This window comes from Saccopteryx leptura, chromosome 7 (assembly GCF_036850995.1).
Source record: "Saccopteryx leptura isolate mSacLep1 chromosome 7, mSacLep1_pri_phased_curated, whole genome shotgun sequence".
NCBI lineage: Eukaryota > Metazoa > Chordata > Mammalia > Chiroptera > Emballonuridae > Saccopteryx > Saccopteryx leptura.
The window spans coordinates 46,757,602-46,778,835 of NC_089509.1; the positions used below are offsets into that span (position 1 = coordinate 46,757,602).

Sequence of the window (21,234 nt, forward strand, 5' to 3'; positions counted from 1 at the left end):
GGGAGAGAAGCAAACGGTCACTTCTCATGTGTGCCTGAACCGTGGATTGAACCCAGAACATCTGCATGCCGGGCTGACACTCTCTCTGCTGAGCCAACCAGCCAGGGCCTATTTCAACAGTCTTTATAGTATCTTCACCAGGAATAGATTCCATCTAAAGAAACCACTTTCTTTGCTCATCCCTAAGATGCAACTGAAGAGTTGCTTCATCCATTAAAGTTTTATCATGAAATTTCAGCAATTCAGTCACATCTATGGCTTCACTTCTAATTCTAGTTCTCTTGCTATCTTCACCACCTCTGCAGTTACTTCTTCCACTGATATCTTGAACCCTTCAAAGTCATTTGTGAGGGTTGGAATTAACTTCCAAACTCCTGTTAATGTAGATATGTAAATGTTCATGGTGACCCAAAACAATAACAACAGTAACATCAAAGATCACTGATTATAGATTGCCATAACAAATACAATAATAATGAAAGTTTGAAATATTGTGAGGATTTCCGAAGTGTGACACAGAGAATTAAATGAGCAAATGCTAAAATGATACTGATAGACTTAATCAACATATGATTACCACAATCATTCAATTTGGAAAAAAATATCTGCAATGTACAATAAAGCAAAGGACAATACAACTGACCTATATCTAAATTTGCAAATTCTTTCTTCCATCTGATGAAATGTCTGTTCAACAGCCCTTTTAATGAAGTTTTTATTTTGGTTATTATACCTTTCAATTCCAGAATTTTTATATTAAATTTTATATTAAAATTTTATTGATATTATTTATTTGGTGAAGCACACTTCTCATATTTCTCTAGTTTTTTAGACATGGTTTCCTTTAGCTTTGTGAACATATTTAAAATATCTTCATGTCTTTATCTAGTAAATTTAATGTATGAGTTTCTTCAAAGATAGTTTCTACTTATGGCTTTTACTTCTGAGTATGGGCATTATATTCTTTTTTTTTTTGTAAGTATCATACCTTTAAAAGTTTTTTATTTTGAAAACTAGACATTTCGAGTAATAAAATATGGCAACTCAGGAAATCAGATTTTACTCTCTCCCCATGACTTTTGTTGCTTCTGTTTGTTCTAGTAGTTGTTGCTTTAATAACTTTCCTGAATTCATTACTTAAATTTTGTGTTCTGTGTGTGTGTGTGTGAGCACTGAAGTCTTTGCTTAGATAGCTTAATGATCATGATGACTGGGCAGAGATTTACTTAACATATTCAACTAAAAAGTCTCCCGCTCTTTGCCGAGGGTCTTAGTATGTGTGGTCTAGCATACTTCCACACTCAGGAAATTTGCAACTCTACCTTAGTCTTCTTGACTTCTTACTTGTATAGAGATTCAAGGTCAGCCAGGAGAGAAAGCTTAAGGCCTTCTCAGGTCTTTCCTGAGTAGTCACATGGCCTTAAGCATGCACACAACCCTAAGCATATATATTTCCTTCTAGATTCCCACGAATATGTCAGAGTTTTAAAAAGTCCTTATAGACATCTCTTTCTCCAGCCAAATACTTTAATATGGATGGAGCAATGGTGCTTATTATTTGCAGTATGTTTGACAAAGTGAGTGGGACTTGGTAAACATGCTGCCTTAAACAGAGCCTGTACCTAAGTGTAAACTTTCAATGGTCCCTTCTTGGGTGGTTTTGCTCTCTGGAAACCCAGCACAGGGCAGAGAATGGATAAAACGTAATTAATGCAAATTACAGGAGGAAACATGAGTAAATGATTCTTTAAAACCTGTAAATTAAACTGAGCTTCAAAAAACATTTGGTAAACGTTGGTTTTCCTTGAAATCCAATCCTTGCAAAGCGGTCAAGACAAGAAGGTGGGTAGATCGCACTACGGAGAAACCATTCGACCGATTTCCCTTCTTTTGACATCCCTCCTGTTTCTCTTTTGCTTCTCAGATGACCAAGTAAACCCGTTAGTTTCCGAGTAGGACCACGATGAACATCAGAGCGAACGGGTTTCTGCAATCCTGCCGTTGTATTTCCTAGTCTCACGTCCTGGGTTCGGTAGGCCAGCGTCCCATATATGGATCGCTGAGGGTTGCGGGGAGAAGAGACACAGGTGTTGCGGGAGCGAGAGCTGACCGCCACCCTTTCGGCGCCCTCCCAGCCCAGCCCGCAGGAGTGTGGGAGCCGTCCGGCGGCGGGACTCCTACTCCGGAGTCGTCTCCCATTGGCCTTCGGAGGAACGGAAGCCGAAGCAGAGCAGTGAACCCGGAAGTGCTTCGCGACGTCCAGGCGACTCTTTTGAATGGAATCGGGCTGATTCATCGCCAGTTCGCGGAGCCAGAGCCCTGCGGAGCCAGACTCCGTGCTGTTGCCACGGCCGCAACACCGCAGCTGGAAGACCAGGGTCTACACCGCGGACCCACACCCGCCTTCAGGTAAGACGGGAAAGTCGGGTCCCAGAGGTCGGCGGAGGCAGGTGCACTAGGCCGCAGCCAGCCCGGTGCTTTCCTGAGTCACGTTGCCCAGCCGAGTGGGCACTGGAGGCCCGGGCCCCGCCGGAAGGGCCCGCGCTCCTCCGTCTTCCTCGCGGGCTCCCCGGGCCTCTGGCAGTGTTGGATCTGGATGTAATCTTCTACCAGGCGTTCCTGCTTCGCTGCATTCACATCCTGGGACCCCGTCTTTCCTATTTAGGGAGAACCCGTATTTATGGCCTCGATTTGTGTTCTATTGATAGTCCTGTTTCGAAAATCTTCAAATCGGACAGGAAACAAGGGACAGAGAATATAATTAAGTTTGTAATTGAATGCATGTTTGCTGTATCACTTGTCTTTCCCATAGGCCTTGACTCTTAGTGTTAGGTTTTCAAAAAACAAACAAGAACCTCGTGTTCACTGGTTCTTCACCTAGAAACTCTTCAAAACAAAGTGGTATTCCTGCAATGCACTTCCAGTGTGTCCTGACTGAGGAGTTGTTACTGAATTCGTTCACGTCCCGTTTTCAGTAAAGTGGAAATCTGCTAGTGTGTTACCTCTCAATTTTACCGGGGACGTTACTTAGTTTCAGTCGAAAGATGAAAAATGTAAACTCTTAGAGTCTGAATGTAAATCTGATCAAATGAAAAAGTCATTAAATTAAAATGGTACCAAACGTTGGTAAAGGTTTCATGGGAGAGACAAGAATGGGGCTTTAAAAAGTGGTATAGAAATTTAGTTCTAGGGTGAAAATAATTTTTTTCACTGCTCACAAAGTATGTTTTTAGTGCTTCTGACTTACTGTTATGAATAAAGCAATAAGGCAGCCACTGCTAATGTTGAAATAAAAAAGAACTGAATACAAATTTAGTGGAGATGGCTAACATAATGGTGATTTTCTTGCCCTATCATTTAAGCCTATCAATCTTCAAAGTTTAATTTATATAATAGTTCAAACAAATTTTATGGATTTTGTGCATTTAAAGAGGTTGACATGTAGTAACTCAGAATTAACTACAGTGTGGTTGGTAAAGAGGTTTTTAATGGAAAGCCTGAATATTGTCTTAAATTTGTCCCAAAACAAAAATTACATCAGGCCATGTGAAGAAAGTTTTGAAGTCATGATCTTTCAATGAAGCCTCACCTGTTGAACCCCCATAGGTGCTTAGAAAATAATATATTGTTTTAATTGAAAAGCTAGATTTTAACATCTCTGACATGAGTTTATTCTATTTTTATACTTGTCATGCAAACCCAGGGTTTAGTATCTCAGTTCAGGGCCCATGTTTGCAAATCAATAACAAGAAGCAATTGTACTTTTATTTTTATTTTTTTTCCATTTCAATAAAAATCAATGTTCATTTCATAAATCAGTGTCTACTTATGAAAGCCTTACTTGAATATCATGTGATTTCTTACTCATGAACTTGTCATATACCCTGTTTCTTGTACTCATTTGACATTCATATTCTGTTTTGTGATATTTTCATGGGTTCAATAATCTCTTCCTGCTCTAAGATAATAGTAATAGTAACAACAGTTATTGAATACCTGTGAATGTTCCAGATATTATATTAAGTGCTTTATATTTATTCTTTTCTTTTCTTTTTGTATTTTTTGTATTTTTTGAAGTTGGAAACGGGGAGGCAGTCAGACAGACTCCCGCATGTGCCCGACCGGGATCCACCTGGCACGCCCACCAGGGGGCAATGCTCTGCCCATCTGGGGCGTTGCTCTGTTGCGACCAGAGCCATTCTAGCGCCTGAGGCAGAGGCCACAGAGCCATCTTCAGCGCCCAGGCCAACTTTGTTCCAGTGGAGCCTTGGCTGTGGGAGGGGAAGAGAGAGACAGAGAGGAAGGAGAGGGGGAGGTGTGGAGAAGCAGATGGGCGCTTCTCCTGTGTGCCCTGGCCGGGAATCGAACCTGGGACCCCTGCATGCCAGGCTGATGCTCCACCACTGAACCAACCGGCCAGGGCCTGCTTTATATTTATTCTTGAAATAGACTTGCAGGGTAGGTATTGCCCCGTTTTATAGATGAGATTTAGAGTCTAGAAGAAGGGATCTTATTGCAGTTCCTATATTGAGGATATGTTGAAACCAGGATTCAAATTGGCTCCAGAGTCTTTCAAGCTCCACTCTGCCATCCTTTCCGTTTATAGCATGCCTCACCAGGTAGGTTGTAAATTGTTTCAGTGCAAGCCACTAAGTTTCTTATTGGCTCTATTTTTATATTACCTTATACACATGGGAGTAATAACTATTTTACTTAAATGCTGTAATTAGGAGGCACCGCAAGAGATACTTAAGATAATTCTGTCCTCACTATTCTGAGCTGGGGGAAAAGCTTGCTTTCAAAATGCTGTTTATATAATTAAGTTTAATGTTGACTCTTTGTATTTCTTCCACTAAAGAAAGCCTTTAAGAATGTGAAATAAGTTCCTAATTACTTTCCACAAATCAGAGAGTAGAGGAATTAGAAATACAGTGAGATCACAAATGTGGGGTAGTTTTAAAAGGCTTCAGCAGCAGTCTAAGAAATAGTATTTAACTGCAGCATGGCTTGGGGAGTAAAAAGGGAAAATAAGAAACATAATGGTAAACCCAAACAGCTAAGGGCTTCATGATTTTGTTTGAATTTTATGAATTATTGGGATACTAGTGTTTCTTGTGAAAAGCTTGAAAAGTTAAAATCACATTGTCAATCCAGATTAAGATAATTTTGAAGGATCTGTTTTTTAAGGTTATTCATGATTTCATAAATTTTCTATAAATGTTTGAGATTGATGCATTTTAATTACAACGTGAACATGATCTAATGATACCAGGTTCTAATCAGATAACTGAGGAGATGAAAAAATGGAAAATTATTAACCTTTTGAAAGGAATGATAACTTGTACTGGTTTTACCAATTAGAATACATTACTGTATGTATGGCATATTACATATAGTTAAACACTTTATTCATTTTATCTGATGATGTTTTAGTCAATCATATCACGAATGACCTCTTGAATCTGCCATTTTTCAATAGGCATAAAAACTTGGATTAGATCCATAGATCTTTTGTATTGCTTCTATTTCTAAGAATTGTAAATATTCTCTTTTATAGGGTAACATTTTAATTTTATGAATCCTTTTGCAAAATTCTACAAAATGCAAGTCTCTTCTCTCCATTGTGATTCATGTAGTACAGTACTGTGAAATATGCCGTGTTTTGAAACTCCGTAAGTGGCAAACTTGTGGGAAGAAGAATCTGTGTTAGATGAACTGTAGCTCTGCTCATAGGATAGTAGTGCTGATGACAGCAGCTAGCATTCATTGTTTACTTACTGTGCACCAGACGTGTGTTAAATATTATTTATGTCTGTTGTCTTTTTTTTTAAGACGTGGAAATTACCTTGTTTATTAATTGATTCCTTAGAGAGAGAGAGAGAGGGGAAAAGAAAGAGAAAGAGAGAGGAGAGAGTGAGAAGCATCAACTCGTAGTTGCTTCCCTTTAGTCACTTTAGTTGTTCATTGGATGCTTCTTGTATTTGCCTTGACCGGGGGACTCAAACTGAGCTACTGACCCGCGCTCAAGCAATGGAGCCCATCCTCAAGCCAGTGACCTTAGGGTTTCGAACGGGGAACCTCAGCATTGTGGGTTGATGCTCTCGCCACTGCCCCACCACGGGTCAGGCATCTGTTATCTTTTTTTTTTTTTAAAGGAACTAGTTGTTTTTGTTGTTTTTTATTTATTTTTTACAGAGACAGAGTGAGTCAGAGAGAGGGATAGACAGGGACAGACAGACAGGAACAGAGAGAGATGAGAAGCATCAATCATTAGTTTTTCATTGAGCGTTGCAACACCTTAGTTGTTTATTGATTGCTTTCTCATACGTGCCTTGACCGCGGGCCTTCAGTAGACTGAGTATCCCCTTGCTGGAGCCAGCGACCTTGGGTTCAATCTGGTGGGCTTTTGCTCAAACCAGATGAGCCCGCACTCAAGCTGGCGACCTCGGGGTCTCGAACCTGGGTCTTCTGCATCCCAGTCCGACGCTCTATCCACTGCGCCACCACCTGGTCAGGCATCTGTTATCTTTTTTAATATTCAGAACGACCCTATGAGATGGAAGCTATCATCCTCATTTTGCAGATAGGAAAACTAAGGCTGAGTGATGTGACTGGCCCAAGGACACAGACCTTATAAGTATTAGAGCCAAGAATTTGAATCCTGGCACTTTGAGTACAGAGTGATAGCTTTTAACCCTCATATATCAAGAAAAATATTCATTTCTATCTACCATCTAGATCCAGCGGACCTTTTAAAAGTGTTTACACCCTTAAGTCATTTTACAAATAATGTACAAAAGTAAAAATAAAGAGATAGTAAAAAACAACAATGTTAGAAATGTTAAGTTTAAACATAGAAAATATAAAATTTTATTCTGTATTTTTCTGGTTTTGAAGGTACATGTACCTGAAATGGACATGTACCTTTGAATGTAATTATCTGCTCATCCCCTATCTGTCATGCATGAACCTGGCCCATGTCCATTTTGTAAAGATCAGCTTCACATTTTAAATACATCTCTAAATAGGCCCTAGGTTGTTATTTCTTCTGGTTCTTCTTGTACTTGGTTTGTGTGTTAAAATATACATAATCTAAAATTTACCATTTTAATTGTGTTTAGGTGTACAGTTTAGTGGCATTAAGTACATTCACTTTGTTGTGCACCCATCACCACCATCCATCTCCAGAACTTTTTCAGCTTCCCAGTTACAATACTTTATAGTTTTTTCAATTTTTTAAATAGATTTTTAGAGAGAGGAGAGATAGAGAGGAGAGAGAAGGAAGGGGAGAAGTGGGAAGCATCAACTTGCCGTAGTTGCTTCCTCCATGTGCCTTGACTGGGCAAGCCTGGGGTTTTGAACTGGTGACCTCAGTGTTCCAGGTCGACACTTTGTCCACTGTGCCACCACAGGTCAGGCAACTATAATACTTTTGAAAACATTAACAGTTCATAATTTTGTTGAAGAGAGGATGACCATCATTTTTGCTTGCAAAACATTTTTCTTTTTAGATTCATAAACACCAGTTAGAGTTACTCCAGTGATTTCTTTTCCCATTTCTACATTATCTCTTTCCTTTTAATCACCTTTGAGTTACACTTCAGCATTTGTTTATGTATGAACTATATCAACATCATAAAAGATAAAAAAATGTTACATGCTTTTTTTTTTTAACAAAATAGGTCTTATAAAATAGTGTGTGATAAAGTCCTTCTTGTTGAATACCTAACAGGATGAGACTGGCATATTTCTTTTTTGGTCTTAGATATATTGTTTGTTCACTGGTCCTTTTAAGAAATAATTTATTGAGGTGAAGTTTATATAACAAAATTAACCATTTTAAGTGAACAGTTAGTTCAGTGTCATTTATTTACATTCACAGTGTTGTACAACTAACACCTCTGTCTAGTTCCAGGGCGTTTCCATCATTCTGTAGTAAAATTTGTTTAAACCTGTTCAGCAGTTTCTCCATTTTACTCCCTCCACCCAACCCCTGGCAATCACCAATCTCCATATGTCTCTCTGGATTTATATATTTTGGATAAATGGAATCGTACAACATGTGACCTTTTGTGCATGACTTTATCACATAGCATGTTTTGATGTTCATCAACATTGTAATGTGTATCAGTACTTTGTTCCTCTTTGTAGCTGAATAATATTCCATTGGTTCCATTGTTTGTGTATATATACAGTACTGTTTTTTTCCTTCGGTTGAAATTTGGGCTGTTTTCCACTGTCTGGTGTTGAGGCTAGTGATGCTATAAATGTGCATGTACACGTACTTGTTTTAAACATCTGTTTTCATGTCTTTTGGGTATATATCTAAGGGGTGGAATAGATGGGTCATATGGTTTTTCTATATTGAACTTTTTGAAGAGCTGTTGAACTGTTTCCAGCATTCCTTGGTTCTTAAATTTAAGAAAAAAATGAGTCTAGGATATTGTTATCTGAAGATGCTTAATATGAGATTTTGTTTATATCAATGGTTTTTTGTTTGTTTTTGTATTTTTCCAAAGTGAGAAGCAGGGGGGAGGCAAACAGACTCCCGCATACGACCCGCGCCGGCAGGGGACCCCCCCCTCCCCAGCATGTCCACCAGGGGGCGTTGCTCCGCCACAATCAGAGCCATTCTAGTGCCTGAGGCGGAGGCCATGGAGCCAACCTCAGCACCCTGGCCAACTTTGCTCCCATGGAGCCTTGGCTGCGGTAGAGGAAGAAAGAGAGAGGAGGGAGAGGGGGAGGGGTGGAGAAGCAGATGGGCACTTCTCCTGTGTGCCCTGGCCAGGAATCGAACTCGGGACTTCCACACGCCGGGAAGACGCTCTTCTGCTGAGCCAACCGGCCAGGGCCTCAGCGGTTTTTTGTTTGTTTGGCGAGAGAGAGTGAGAGAGAGACAGGCAGGAAGGGAGAGAGATGAGAAGCATCAGTTCTTTGTTTTGGCACCTTAGTTCATTGATTGCTTTCTCATATGTGCCTTGACTAGGGGTCTCCAAGGGAGCCAGTAACTCCTTACTCAAGCCAGGGACAACGTGTTCAAGCCAGATGAGCCTGTGGTCAAGCCAGTGACCTTGGAGTTCTGAACCTGGATCCTCTGCATCCCAGGCTGATGCTCTATACTGTTCCACCACCTGGTCAGGCTATATCAGTGGTTCTTAACTGTGACTGATTTTGCCCTTTCAGAGGACATTTGACAATGTCTGGAAGAATTTTTGATTATCACTGCTGAGTATGTGCTATTGGCATCTAGTGGGTAGAGGCCAGGAATGCTACTAAACATCTTATGATATATAAGACAGTTCTCTACAACAAAAAAAATATTCTTTCTACATGGCATTAGTACCCCCAAATCCTGGCATGTACCATCCATTTTATTGCTATTATTAGAGAATAGAGTACTGTTACTTCTTTCTTTACAGTCATCTTGTGATTTGCTCACCAGTAATTGTGAAACTTTTTCTCTGTCAATTCTCTCTCTGCCATTTTGGGTGGGATATGGAAAATTCTGAATTCTTAAAGGGTTGTCAATGAAGGCTAAAAAAAAGACTACCAAGGTAATGTCTCTAGTTTTTCATATCTTCTTGAAAGATAAAGCAGAGCTTTGGGAAGCACAATAAAAACTAAAAGATGATACAGCAGCCATAATGTATTTTGCAATTGCTTCATTTTGAATGATTATTCTGCTTTCTTTTTTTTGTTGTTGTTATTTTAATCATTTTTGGCATAGTTGGAATAGTGGATTAAGAAATGATGGGCTAATTTCTAGGATAATGAAATAGCAAATTTCAAGATATAGGACAAATAATATCAAAATGGTTTCATAAATTTGTAATAATGTTGCAATGGACCTGGCACAATTGAATGAATTTTGTTCTATTTAAAAATATAAATTTTCTTTCTGTTCATTGAAACAACTCTAGAAAGACTTAAAAATCATGAAATGTCAATTTTTACATAAAATTAAAACTGCTCAAGAAAAGAAAAAACTGCCTGACCAGGTGGTGGCGCAGTGGAGAGAGCATTGGACTGGGGCACAGAGGATCCAGGTTTGAAACCCTGAGGTTGCTGGCTTGAGGTCACTAGCTTGAGCATGGGATCATAGACTTGACCCCATGGTTGCTGTCTTGAAGCCCAAGGTCTCTGGCTTGAGTTCAAGGTCGCTGGCTTGAGCAAGGTGTCACTCACTTTGCTGTAGCCCCCCCTTTTCCGTCAAGGCACATACGAGAAAGCAATCAATGAACAACTAAGGAGCCGCAAGGAAGAATTGATGCTTCTCATCTCTCTCCCTTCCTGTCTGTCCCTATCTGTGTCTTTCTCTGTCTCTGTCACCAAAGAAAAGAAAAGAAAAATTTAGTGACATTTTAAACAGTACTAGTCACTAAGTTCTATAGTGCCCCATGTTGCTGTTCTATTCTATACCCTCTGAGAATGGTAATAAAAAATCAATTTTGATTTCTATTTTGTTTTTAGGAATTTTGCTTCTTGTAAAGCTCTTGTTATAGTCTTTTTAGTTCTCACCATAATTATATCTTATTTTATTTACTTTTTTTTCTTTTCTTTTTTTTAGGAGAAAGGAAAAATATTCTTTGAAAAAATCATACCTGCCATTATTAGCAAAAGCTGAAACTTGTCACCACAAGAGTTGTAGTTACTGACCAGGTGAGAATGAGAATGTGTTTTACTTTTGCCTATTCTTACAGGATATAGTATAAGGATGTTATGAAAATATATCATTTTTAACATATATTAAATTATAAATCAAGTAACCTTATTTAAGAGCTCATGAAAGTCATTTGGATAACTAACATTTTTGTTTTTCTGTGCTTTCTATAAACTTATAAAAAGTAGTGTAATTCAGAACATTTATCAATACATTTCATTTCCAAATGTTAGTATTTTTATTAGGTCTGGTTACCTTACCCTAAATGTTTTAGTTTGTTACATATTTTTTCCTTTTGCCGAGACATCTAATTTTGCTACGAACACAAATCTGACCTGCAGCTCTTCTTTCCCTCTGCTTCCCACATCACTCGTGTATTCACAGCATCTGGAGTCTGTGACGTCCTCAGAAACAACGCAGGGGGACTAGATAAACAACACAGCTAGGAATTGACTTTGGCCTGGAATATATATAATATCTACAGTATACTTACGTTGTTAGGGTTTCTATTTGTTTTTAAATTTGCGAGCTTGTTATGTATTCTAGAGAAATTTCTTTAATATTTTAAAATATACAGGTTTCTTTTTTTCCCACCTGCCTACACCTTTAAAAAGTGCTATGTACTGAATGCCATATTTGAGTTGAAGAATTTTAATGAGAATTTGATGGTGGAGATTTTATTTGTAAATTTGCTTTTGGGAGTATGATTTAAGGTTGTGTAAGGCTGGTGGCCAAGGCCAGGCAGCTTTATAGTGGATTTGGGCAGACAGTAGAGGAACTGCGGAGCTGGAAAGCATTGGCCATTCCCATTTAATAGAGACATGCAACGGCGGATGAGCATACTGGTAGGGAAAACCTCTCCTCATGACAGCAAGCGAACAAATAGCAAAAATCTGCCCCTCACAGTGGTGGGCAGGCAATCCAAAATCCACCATGTGCCCTGAGGGCAAGCACTAGTAGCCTTACATAGACTATAACACATGACACTGCCACGTGCTCATGCACTAGTCAGGCAAAGTGAGCAAGCCTAACACACCTGTTTTCCCAACAGATTGTAAAGCAGAAATTTGGGCTGTATGTGTCTTTTCATCTTTTTTTTTTTTTTTTTTAAGTGAGAGGTGGGGTGATAGTGAGATAGACGCCCAGGATTCACTCAGCAACTCCCTCAGGACCAATATGCTATTTTTAGGGCTTGAGGCTGACCCTCTGGGACCAACCCAGTTATCCTCAGCACCCTGGGAAGGGAAGAGGGAGAGAAGCATTTGGTCGCTTCTTTTGTGTGCCCTGACTGGGAATAGAACTTGGGATGTCCATATGCCAGGCCGATGCTCTGTCAACTGAGCCAACCGGCCAGGGCCTGTCTTTTTATTTATTAAAATGATTTTATTGTAAATCTCACTAACTTGTGGAGTCAAAGCCAGATACAAAAGTATATGATTTCATTTATATAAAATTTAAAAATAGCAAAACTAATCTATGATGTTAGAGGTTGGAATTCTACTTTTGTGGGGAGGTAGAGGCCGGGAAAGGGGCATAAGAGTTGTTTCCAGGTGTTAATGTTCTGTTCCTTCATCCTGGTGGTGGTTAAGGGGTTTTATTCACTTTGTGAAAATTCCATGGCCGTATCATTTGTGTACTCTCCTATATGTGGACTTGAATAAAGTTGCAGTGTTAAATGTTCTTAGAATTAAATTTTTAGCCTGATTCAACAAAAATGATTAGTTAGTAAAGTAATGATCATACATATATATATATGATATCATTGAGTTTCCTTTTTGTGTATTTGAAGCCATAGTAGTACCCTTGCTATTTTTTTCCTCTTAATTTTTTTTTGGTGAAGTTTTCAGGCTTATAAGAATATATTCTGGCCCTGGCCGGTTGGCTCAGTGGTAGAGCGTTGGCCTGGCGTGTGGAAGTGCCGGGTTCGATTCCCGGTCAGGGCACACAGGAGAGGCGCCCATCTGCTTCTCCACCCCTCCCCCTCTCCTTCCTCTCTGTCTCTCTCTTCCCCTCCCGCAGCTGAGGCTCCACTGGAGCATAAAGATGGCCCGGGCGCTGGGGATGGCTCCTTGGCCTCTGCCCCAGGCGCTCGAGTGGCTCTGGTCGCGACAGAGTGACGCCCTGGATGGGCAGAGCATCGCCCCCTGGTGAGCGTGCCGGGTGGATCCCGGTCGGGCGCATGTGGGAGTCTGTCTGACTGCCTCCCTGTTTCCAGCTTCAGAAAAATACAAAAAAAAAAAAAATATATATATATATATATATATATATATATATATATATATATATTCAGGCCTAGCCTGTGGTAGCGCAGTGGATAAAATGTCATCCTGGCACATGGAGGTCACCGGTTCAAAACCCTGGGCTGCCTGGTCAAGGCACATATGGGAATTGATGCTTCCTGCTCTTCCCCCTTCTTTCTCTCTCTCTTTCTCTTCTCTCTAAAAATGAGTAAATAAAATCTTAAAGGAATAAATAAAAGGCAATTTTAAAAAATGTATTCTGTAGTTATTCCAGACATAGGAACAAGTCAGACTGGTATTTCAAAGTTAATTCTCTCTGTATTGATTAAGTCTAAGATTATAATTGAGAGCAGCAGCTGGATTTCCTTAGCACAAAAGTACATATCTCCACAATATCTGAAATAAAACAAAACATCTTTGTAGGTTCTAAAACACTATCTTAATGCATTTAATGTTTACTCTTAATATTTCTTTTAGTATAATGAGTTCATTTTTTAAAAGCCTTTGATGCTAATTCAGAGATCCATAATCTGCTCACAATGTCTTTCACGTGTAGTTTTGATGATAACTGACAAGATGTAAGTTAATTAGCACAGAACTTACTAATGAGGATGTTAAAATTTAATTTAAAAGTGAGGATTTTTATTTGTACACTCTGGACAAATTGAAGGAAATTCAATCATACATATGATAAGCATTTCAGGCCCTTTTTCCTCATTCAGGTACTTTATTAGCTAATAATAAGAAAATATAATTAACTTGATAGCAAAGTTTTGAAATTATGCTAAGATTCTTGTCTTTAAAACTGGGGATAACCCAAAACCAAAGCAGTAAAATAAGGTCTGTTAATTAGCATGGAAGACAGCTTCTTGAATTAATATGTAGTGTTAATTAACAGGAAGTCTGATGTTGTGTTGTAATTACCACCAATATTTTTGACATACTGAATGACTGAAGGTGAATTATATAGATAAGAATTTAGTAAATACTTTTGTGCTTAGAAACGTTTTTCTTTGTTTTTGTTTTCTAGAAATATGGACAGACTTCTTAGACTTGGAGGAGGTATGCCTGGACTGGGCCAGGTTCGTATGTAGACTCTCAGTATTTCTTTGTGTATAAACTGAGCCTTTTTCTAGTTATCCAAAGAAAAAAATCACTCAAGAAAATCACCTTATGCATAACTTTATGGGAAGAAGCTTACCTTATTGCTGGTTGCTGTACTTCAACACTAAATAACATGTGGAGAATATTTTCTATTATCTTAATTTAAGTTTTGCCTTAGAATAAGAATTTTTTCTATTTGCTTTGATTTCAAATTTTTGGATATGTGAGATTATCAAACTTGCCTTTTAGTAAAAAAGGAACTCAAAATATTTTTTTGGAGGTTTGCAATGCATAGATTTCAGAAGTAACACATGAAAAAGTATACATGCATGCCCTTGGTAAAATCCAGAAAACTGACCAATAGAATGTATATATGATCTTAAAACTGATAAATTTGTTAGTAATTATGATAAATGGATGATTGAATAACTAATATATCTTTTTAAAAAAAATTGGCACATGTGTTTTAATATTCTTATTAAAATTAAATGCATTTTCAGTTGTTTTAATGTCATTTATCTTGTTTCATGCTGTTGGGTAGATGACCTCTAAATAGATTTCTATCTCAGGTTTTTCTATCTGCTTTTAGTTAAAGAAAAATTTTCTGCCTCTTTTGAGTTCAGTACTAATTATCTTTTCATTCCTCTGTTAACAAGAGATGACTATGTATTATTTCTTTCTTCAGTATAATGGATTTTTTATTACCAAATTTTGGGACTATTTTTATAATCTACCTTAAGAACCCTTTTAGTTACCAACTTCACCTCATTTGTGTATCACTATCAGTGACTTTATCTTCCTTCATTCAAAGTAGTCTATGTTTTATAAGAAGTTTTATTTGAAATTTAATTCTTTGATTGGATTTATCATGGTTTATGGCTAATAAAGTTTTTAGAAAGCTGAAATTACCTTGTGATTCTGTATTGCATCCTTGCATAACTTCAGTTTATTTTTCACTTTTGTTAGTTTTAAATACTCCCATGGTTCTCTACTGTCAGCCTATTTCTTTATAATTCTTCAGTTTTGTAAGATATACTCTATTCTCTTAAAAGCCCTAAGCATCTCTGAAGTTCACCCTTCTTAAGCTGCTTCTGTACTTTTGTAACATTCTAGATAGCTTCTAGAATTTTCCTCACTTATTCCAAAATTAACAATAACAATGTTAAGGCATGAAAGTGTCAGAAATAAGCTGAGATGGTGTGCAGGTACTGCAAATTTACTGCAAATTGTAGGTAAGGATGTGTCCTTGGTGGAATTGTTAAGGGTAGTTGCATCAAATTTAAATACCTAAATAACTTTTCTTATACATTAGATGCAATAAATTATATATCCATGCTGGATTCCAGGTTGGGACATTGCTGGGTATGAAATAATGGTGTTACTCATCACAAGTTGAGCTATATTATATCTCAGTGACCACTGCAAACCTTTGTATTAAGTGAAAACTAAGTTTTGGTTCAATAACCTCTCTGATTTGTCATAATATTATCAGACCTCAAGTCCACATTGTCCAGATAAGCCAAGGTTGTGGGTTCGATCCCCGGTAAGGACACGTACAAGCAGCAACCAGTGGGCCCTGGCCAGTGATTCAGTGATTCAGTGAATAGAGCGCTGGCCCAATATATGGATGTCCTGGGTTTGATTCCTGGTCAAGGCACACATGAGAAGTGACCATCTGCTTCTCTCCCCCCCTCTTCCACTTTCTCTTCCCCTCCTGCTTGCTATGAGTGTGGCCCCTGGTGCTGAGGATAACTCAGTCCCACTGTAGGCCTCGGGTGCTTAAAATAGCTTAGTACTCCAGCATAGACTCCAGATAGGGTTGCCAGGTGGGTCCCCATTGAGGCGCACACAGGAGTTTGTCTCACTATCTCCCCTCCACTCACTTAAAAAAAAAGAAGAAGCAACCAATGGATGCATAAATACCATATTTCCCCATGTATAAGATGTTCCCATGTATAAGACGCACCTTAATTTTGGGGCCTAAAATTTGAAAAGAAATGTATTGCATAAAGTTATTGAACTCAAGTTTTATTCATCATAAAATTCATACAATTCATCACTGTCAAAACTCCCATCCATTAGCTTGTCCTCATCTGTATCTGATGACAAATCACGGTCTTCAACACTGAGCACAAAAACAAGTGTGAAAAGCAGGAAACGCAAGTAAAAAACATACAACTGCTGAATAAGACGCACCCAGTTTTTAGATCCCAAATTTTTTGGAAAAAAGTGCATCTTATACGTGGGGAAATACGATAGGTGAAACAACAAATCAACATTTCTTTCTCTCTCCCTTCCTCTCTCTCTCTAAAAATCAATTTAAATAAATCTTTATGCCTGACCTGCGGTGGCGCAGTGGATAAAGCGTCGACCTGGGACGCTGAGGTCACTGGTTCGAAACCCTGGGCTTGCCTGGTCAAGGCACATATGGGAGTTGATGCTTCTTGCTTCTTCCTCTTCTCTCTAAAATGAATGAAGTAAAAAAAAAATCTTTAAAAATATTACTTAAGACTGTTATTTCATGTATATGTTTTATCTGCCCAATTAGATGACAAACTCTCAAGGGAATAATTTGTGGGGGCTCTAATTTCTGTGGTATCTCCTTTATCAAATACTAGGTACAGAAGGATTACAATTTTTTCCTAAAATTTTATTTTACTCTTCTAACTTGTCATGTACTTATGATGTCATCTCTACAACATGAAATGTTAACTGTATTTTCTTTTAATAAACAAATAAAATATTAGTGTATTGCTTATTTTTAATAAGAAGTCAAAGATCTTTGGACTGATAAAGCCACTCTTGCCATTATCTAATGCATAGCAACCAATACAAACAGCAAAAGAGACCTAAATAGGCCTGACCTGTGGTGGCGCAGTGGATAAAGCATCGACCTGGAAATGCTGAGGTCGCCGGTTCAAAACCCTGGGCTTGCCTGGTCAAGGCACATATGGGAGTTGATGCTTCCAGCTCCTCCTCCCTGTCTCTTTCTCTTCTCTCTCTCTCTCTCTTTCTCTCTCACCCCCCCATCTCTCTCCTCTCTGAAATGAATAAATAAAAAAAAAAAAAAGAGACCTAAATTGTTCTTTTCTCCAAAAATCAGTAGAGAAGTTATTATCTTACCAGTTAATGAAAAAGGCAGAATTTTCTCATAATTACCACAAAACTTGCTGGTAGGTTTGTAGATGGCCCTTTTGAAACATGGAAGTAAGAGCACAATAGGATTCTTCATCCATTCTAAGCATTCTTATCTTTCTCTGAATAGAAGTAATTTTTCTCATTTCCGTGGCTGATTCTTCAGCGTTTTCTCTGATCTCATCCCCACTGGAAACCTTGCTCCTTTGACTCTCCCTCTTCTCTACCTAATTTAAGTATCCTGTATCCTAAAAATAACAACACTTCACTGCAACCTGCCATTAAACCTTTTCTTCCATTTATTTCTAGAATTTCTGAAATAATAGCATATACTCACACATTCTACTTCCTTACCTCCATTGACTCTCCTGGCATATTCTGGCCTCCTCCATTACTGTACTGAATTGCTTAAATTACCAAGTCTATTTGCCTATTTTTAATTCTCTTTTAACTAGACTTTAATATTCTACACTCTTCACAATGTCTTTTTTAAGACTTTTTCTTCTATTAGCTTTATCGTGGTACATTTTCCTAGTTCTTCATTACAGTGTCTGTACCTACAAAACAACTTACCGTATTTTTCACTCCATAAGATGCACCTGACCATTAGACAAACCTAGGGTTTTAAGGAGGAAAATAAGAAAAAAAATATTCTGACCCAAATGGTGTGTTAAAATATTTAATAAGCCCTGGCCGGTTGGCTCAGCGGTAGAGCGTCGGCCTAGCGTGCGGAGGACCCGGGTTCGATTCCCGGCCAGGGCATGTAGGAGAAGCGCCCATTTGCTTCTCCACCCCTCCACCGCGCTTTCCTCTCTGTCTCTCTCTTCCCCTCCCGCAGCCGAGGCTCCATTGGAGCAAAGATGGCCCGGGCGCTGGGGATGGCTCTGTGGCCTCTGCCTCAGGCGCTAGAGTGGCTCTGGTCGCAATATGGCGACGCCCAGGATGGGCAGAGCATCGCCCCCTGGTGGGCAGAGCGTCGCCCCATGGTGGGCGTGCCGGGTGGATCCCGGTCGGGCGCATGCGGGAGTCTGTCTGACTGTCTCTCCCTGTTTCCAGCTTCAGAAAAAAGAAAAAAAAAAAGAAATAAAAAAAAAAAAAATATTTAATAAAATACCATATTTTTTGCTCCATAAGTCGCATGGGCATTTTCCCTTCCACTTTTGGGGGAAAAAAGTGTACCTTATGGAGCGAAAAATATAGTAATTTAAGGGGTTTTTTTTTAATATTACAATTTTAAATGTTACTATTTGTACAGTAGTAGGCTAAAATAATTAAATCTGTTAACTGTCTTCTACTTCAATATAATTTAGTTTGAAGCAGAAACAAATGGACATTTTATTAGAACATTAGAATTTCTAAACTAATTCCTTTAAATTTCAAATGTAGTTTGTAATTTACTTTGCTAAAGTGCTTACAAAGTTGAAATTGCTAAAAGATGTGAGATGATTGTATTAAAATACTACCTATCCAAACTTAGGTCTCAGCATCTAAACTATTTCTAAAAGCAGTGAGGACAGAACTCGAGATGTGCATAGTCTGCATTCTCTAAACGTTTAGTTTCAGTCTGGATTCATTTTAGTTTTAGAAACTGCCAAAGTAAGTTTAAAAGTAAATGAAACTTAAATAAAATGTCAGTGGCATATATTATCTTGTCTTATATTTGAATTTGTTAGGCCAGTATTTTGAGAATTTGTGTGTTGGATGTTAAGCCATAGGGCATTACTGGGATAAGTAAGAACATCATTACTTAACCTAGGCATCTACATTTTAGTAGATACATGGTGATTATGTTTTAAGTGCCTGGCACATATTAACTACTTTGAATGAGTGAATAATAGTGCTCATTACAAGTAATGTGATTTGTAAGTTGTAGGACATTGCAAGCGGGCAAAGCCCTTGCAGTTTAAGGCTTAGCCTAGGTTAAGCTCTTTCCCCACACCTCCATATTGGCTATGAAGCTGAGTATTTGTACTTGTCTCAGCCCCCACCTCACTTGCTTAAGTTGCTAGAGGCAATTTACATGCCATTCCTCTTACCCTTTGTTTGTTCTGATGTTGGCTGATTTCAGTTATGCAAGGTGGAGGATTTTCTGCACTTGGGAGAATTCTTGGGTTGCCTTGGAGAAGTGTTACTTTATATTGGAGACTTCCTTATTTGCATATGGTTCTGCACTATATAATAAAGCAGACCAGGGGCTTTGCTTCAACTTTTGCAAGCTAAAGGTGTCACAGAGGCCTTCCGATCCCATCCTTTTTCTCTTTGAGTTTATTTTGTCATTCCACACCGTTCTCAGGATCTGGACAATTAATTACTAGCCACACTGGTTCATAGCAGGTGGCACCCGAACAGGGACCTGGGGATGAGAAAACTAAACTAAAGGTAGGGACAGAACTCCCCAAGTGTGCACAGTGAGTAAAGTTTTAGGGGAAAGTATAGTTGGGAGTAATAAATTATGGGACAGTTAGGGTCAAAAGTAAGGTACCTTTTTGTAAGAGTAGTTATGCAGCTAGAATGCTTTTTGCAATATGTTCAAGATCTGTGCCCCTGGTTCCCGGAGGAGGGAATGGTTAGTTCTGCTACAGGGGAGCAAGTAGGTAAAGTTCTGAGAAAGCAGTGGTGTGAGTAGACTATGGCAGGAGGAATGAAAGTGGCGGTCTCTCTGGCAGTTGGTGCTGTATGTACTTTGTGGCTTGGGGTCCGAGGAACGTGGGACAATGTGGCTGCTCCTGCTTCTCTCTGGCTGCATGGTCTGCCACTCAGCTAAAATTGAGATGGGGAGAAATCTCAGCATAGTCAACCTGAACCGCCATTTAAAGCAATTATGGAATTTGAGAATGGATAGGAGACTCGGGTATTAGGAAAGGTACAGCTTTTCCTGTTATTGTCTGATTTTCTTTAATGTTTTAGCTACAATCCTCTGAACTATCATTTTGTTTCTTTCCTGTTCTTTGCCTGGAAATTTAGGCAGCAGATCCTTGGTGGATCTGACTACAAAACTTCCCATGCAACTGCCAAAAGAGTCCATTTTCTCAGGGAGATTTTGTTTAGTCTCATCCTTCAGTTCCTCTGTTAGAAAATGCCTTGACTGAGGTCAGGCAGGCATCTTTCTGGTCTGGTTGTGCTCTGAAATCCTGGATTTTTCTCTCTGGTTTGTTTGATTCTAGTTTCTGTTTAGTTTTTGTCGGATATTGTCCAAAATATGACTCTTTTAAGGCCTGAATTAAGTTCTTGCATGCAAAAATTGGAAATGCAGGCTCTTATATTAGAAAAATAAAAGTTTCATCTCTACATTTTTGCTTTAAAATTGGAACATGTAAGGAGCTCTCATTTAAATGTAAATAGAATAGAATTTAGATGCTAAAGACTTGCTAATTTAGTTTGTGTTTTATGCAGTGTGTTTTGTGTTTGTCTTCAGAGTTGAGAGCCAAATAACAACTCACATATTGGGATCAATCAGATTTATGTGTTATACTTGTGTTTTTGTGCTGTAAATTGTCTTGTTTGTGTATAAAACTGTACTCAGGTCTGTGAAACAAAAGAATTGAGCAAAATTAGTCAGAGCTCTGATAAGTCATTTTAGGAGTTTGTCTCACACAGCTGCTTCAAGCAGTTGTAAGAATAGTATAAGAATGCTAATTCTACTTGTCAGGCCAAATCCTGCAAAAGGGGCCTTGAGGAAATCAGGAATTTGGCTCCTCTGAAGCCCTGAAATGGAGTTAACAATGCGAGCGCGTAAATTCAGAGGACTCGTAGATACAGGAGCTGATGTATCCGTTATTGCTGAGCTACTTTGGCCGCCTTTCTGGCCCACTCATGCAGCAGTCACTGAGCTGCAAGGCATAGGGCAAAGTAAGTCCCCCCAACAAAGCTCTAGTTTTTTGCAATGGGAAGATAAAGAAGGTAATTCTGGATTTTTTCAGCCTTCTGTGCTCTCTAGATTGCCTGTTAATCAATGGAATAAAAATGTTTTGAAAGGTATGGCAGAGTTACTTGTAAAAGCATTTACTACATTTTGTCAGACTTTTGGAATTGACCTGAGGACAAGTATTCCTTACAATCCTCAGGGTCAAGGCATTGTAGAGTGTGCCCATCAAA

General features: G+C 38.8%; 1 protein-coding gene across 1 annotated transcript in view; it reads left to right on the top strand.

Annotated features, from left to right (window-relative positions):
- The first annotated feature begins 2,267 nt into the window (after positions 1 to 2,267).
- PSMD14 (proteasome 26S subunit, non-ATPase 14) overlaps positions 2,268 to 21,234 on the top strand; it is a 114,255-nt gene continuing 95,288 nt past the window's right edge. The window contains exons 1-3 of the mRNA XM_066345907.1: positions 2,268 to 2,409; positions 10,568 to 10,659; positions 13,931 to 13,982. Coding sequence (XP_066202004.1) covers positions 13,935 to 13,982 — 48 coding nt within the window. The 5' untranslated portion in view covers positions 2,268 to 2,409; positions 10,568 to 10,659; positions 13,931 to 13,934. The remainder of the gene's footprint in view (positions 2,410 to 10,567; positions 10,660 to 13,930; positions 13,983 to 21,234) is intronic.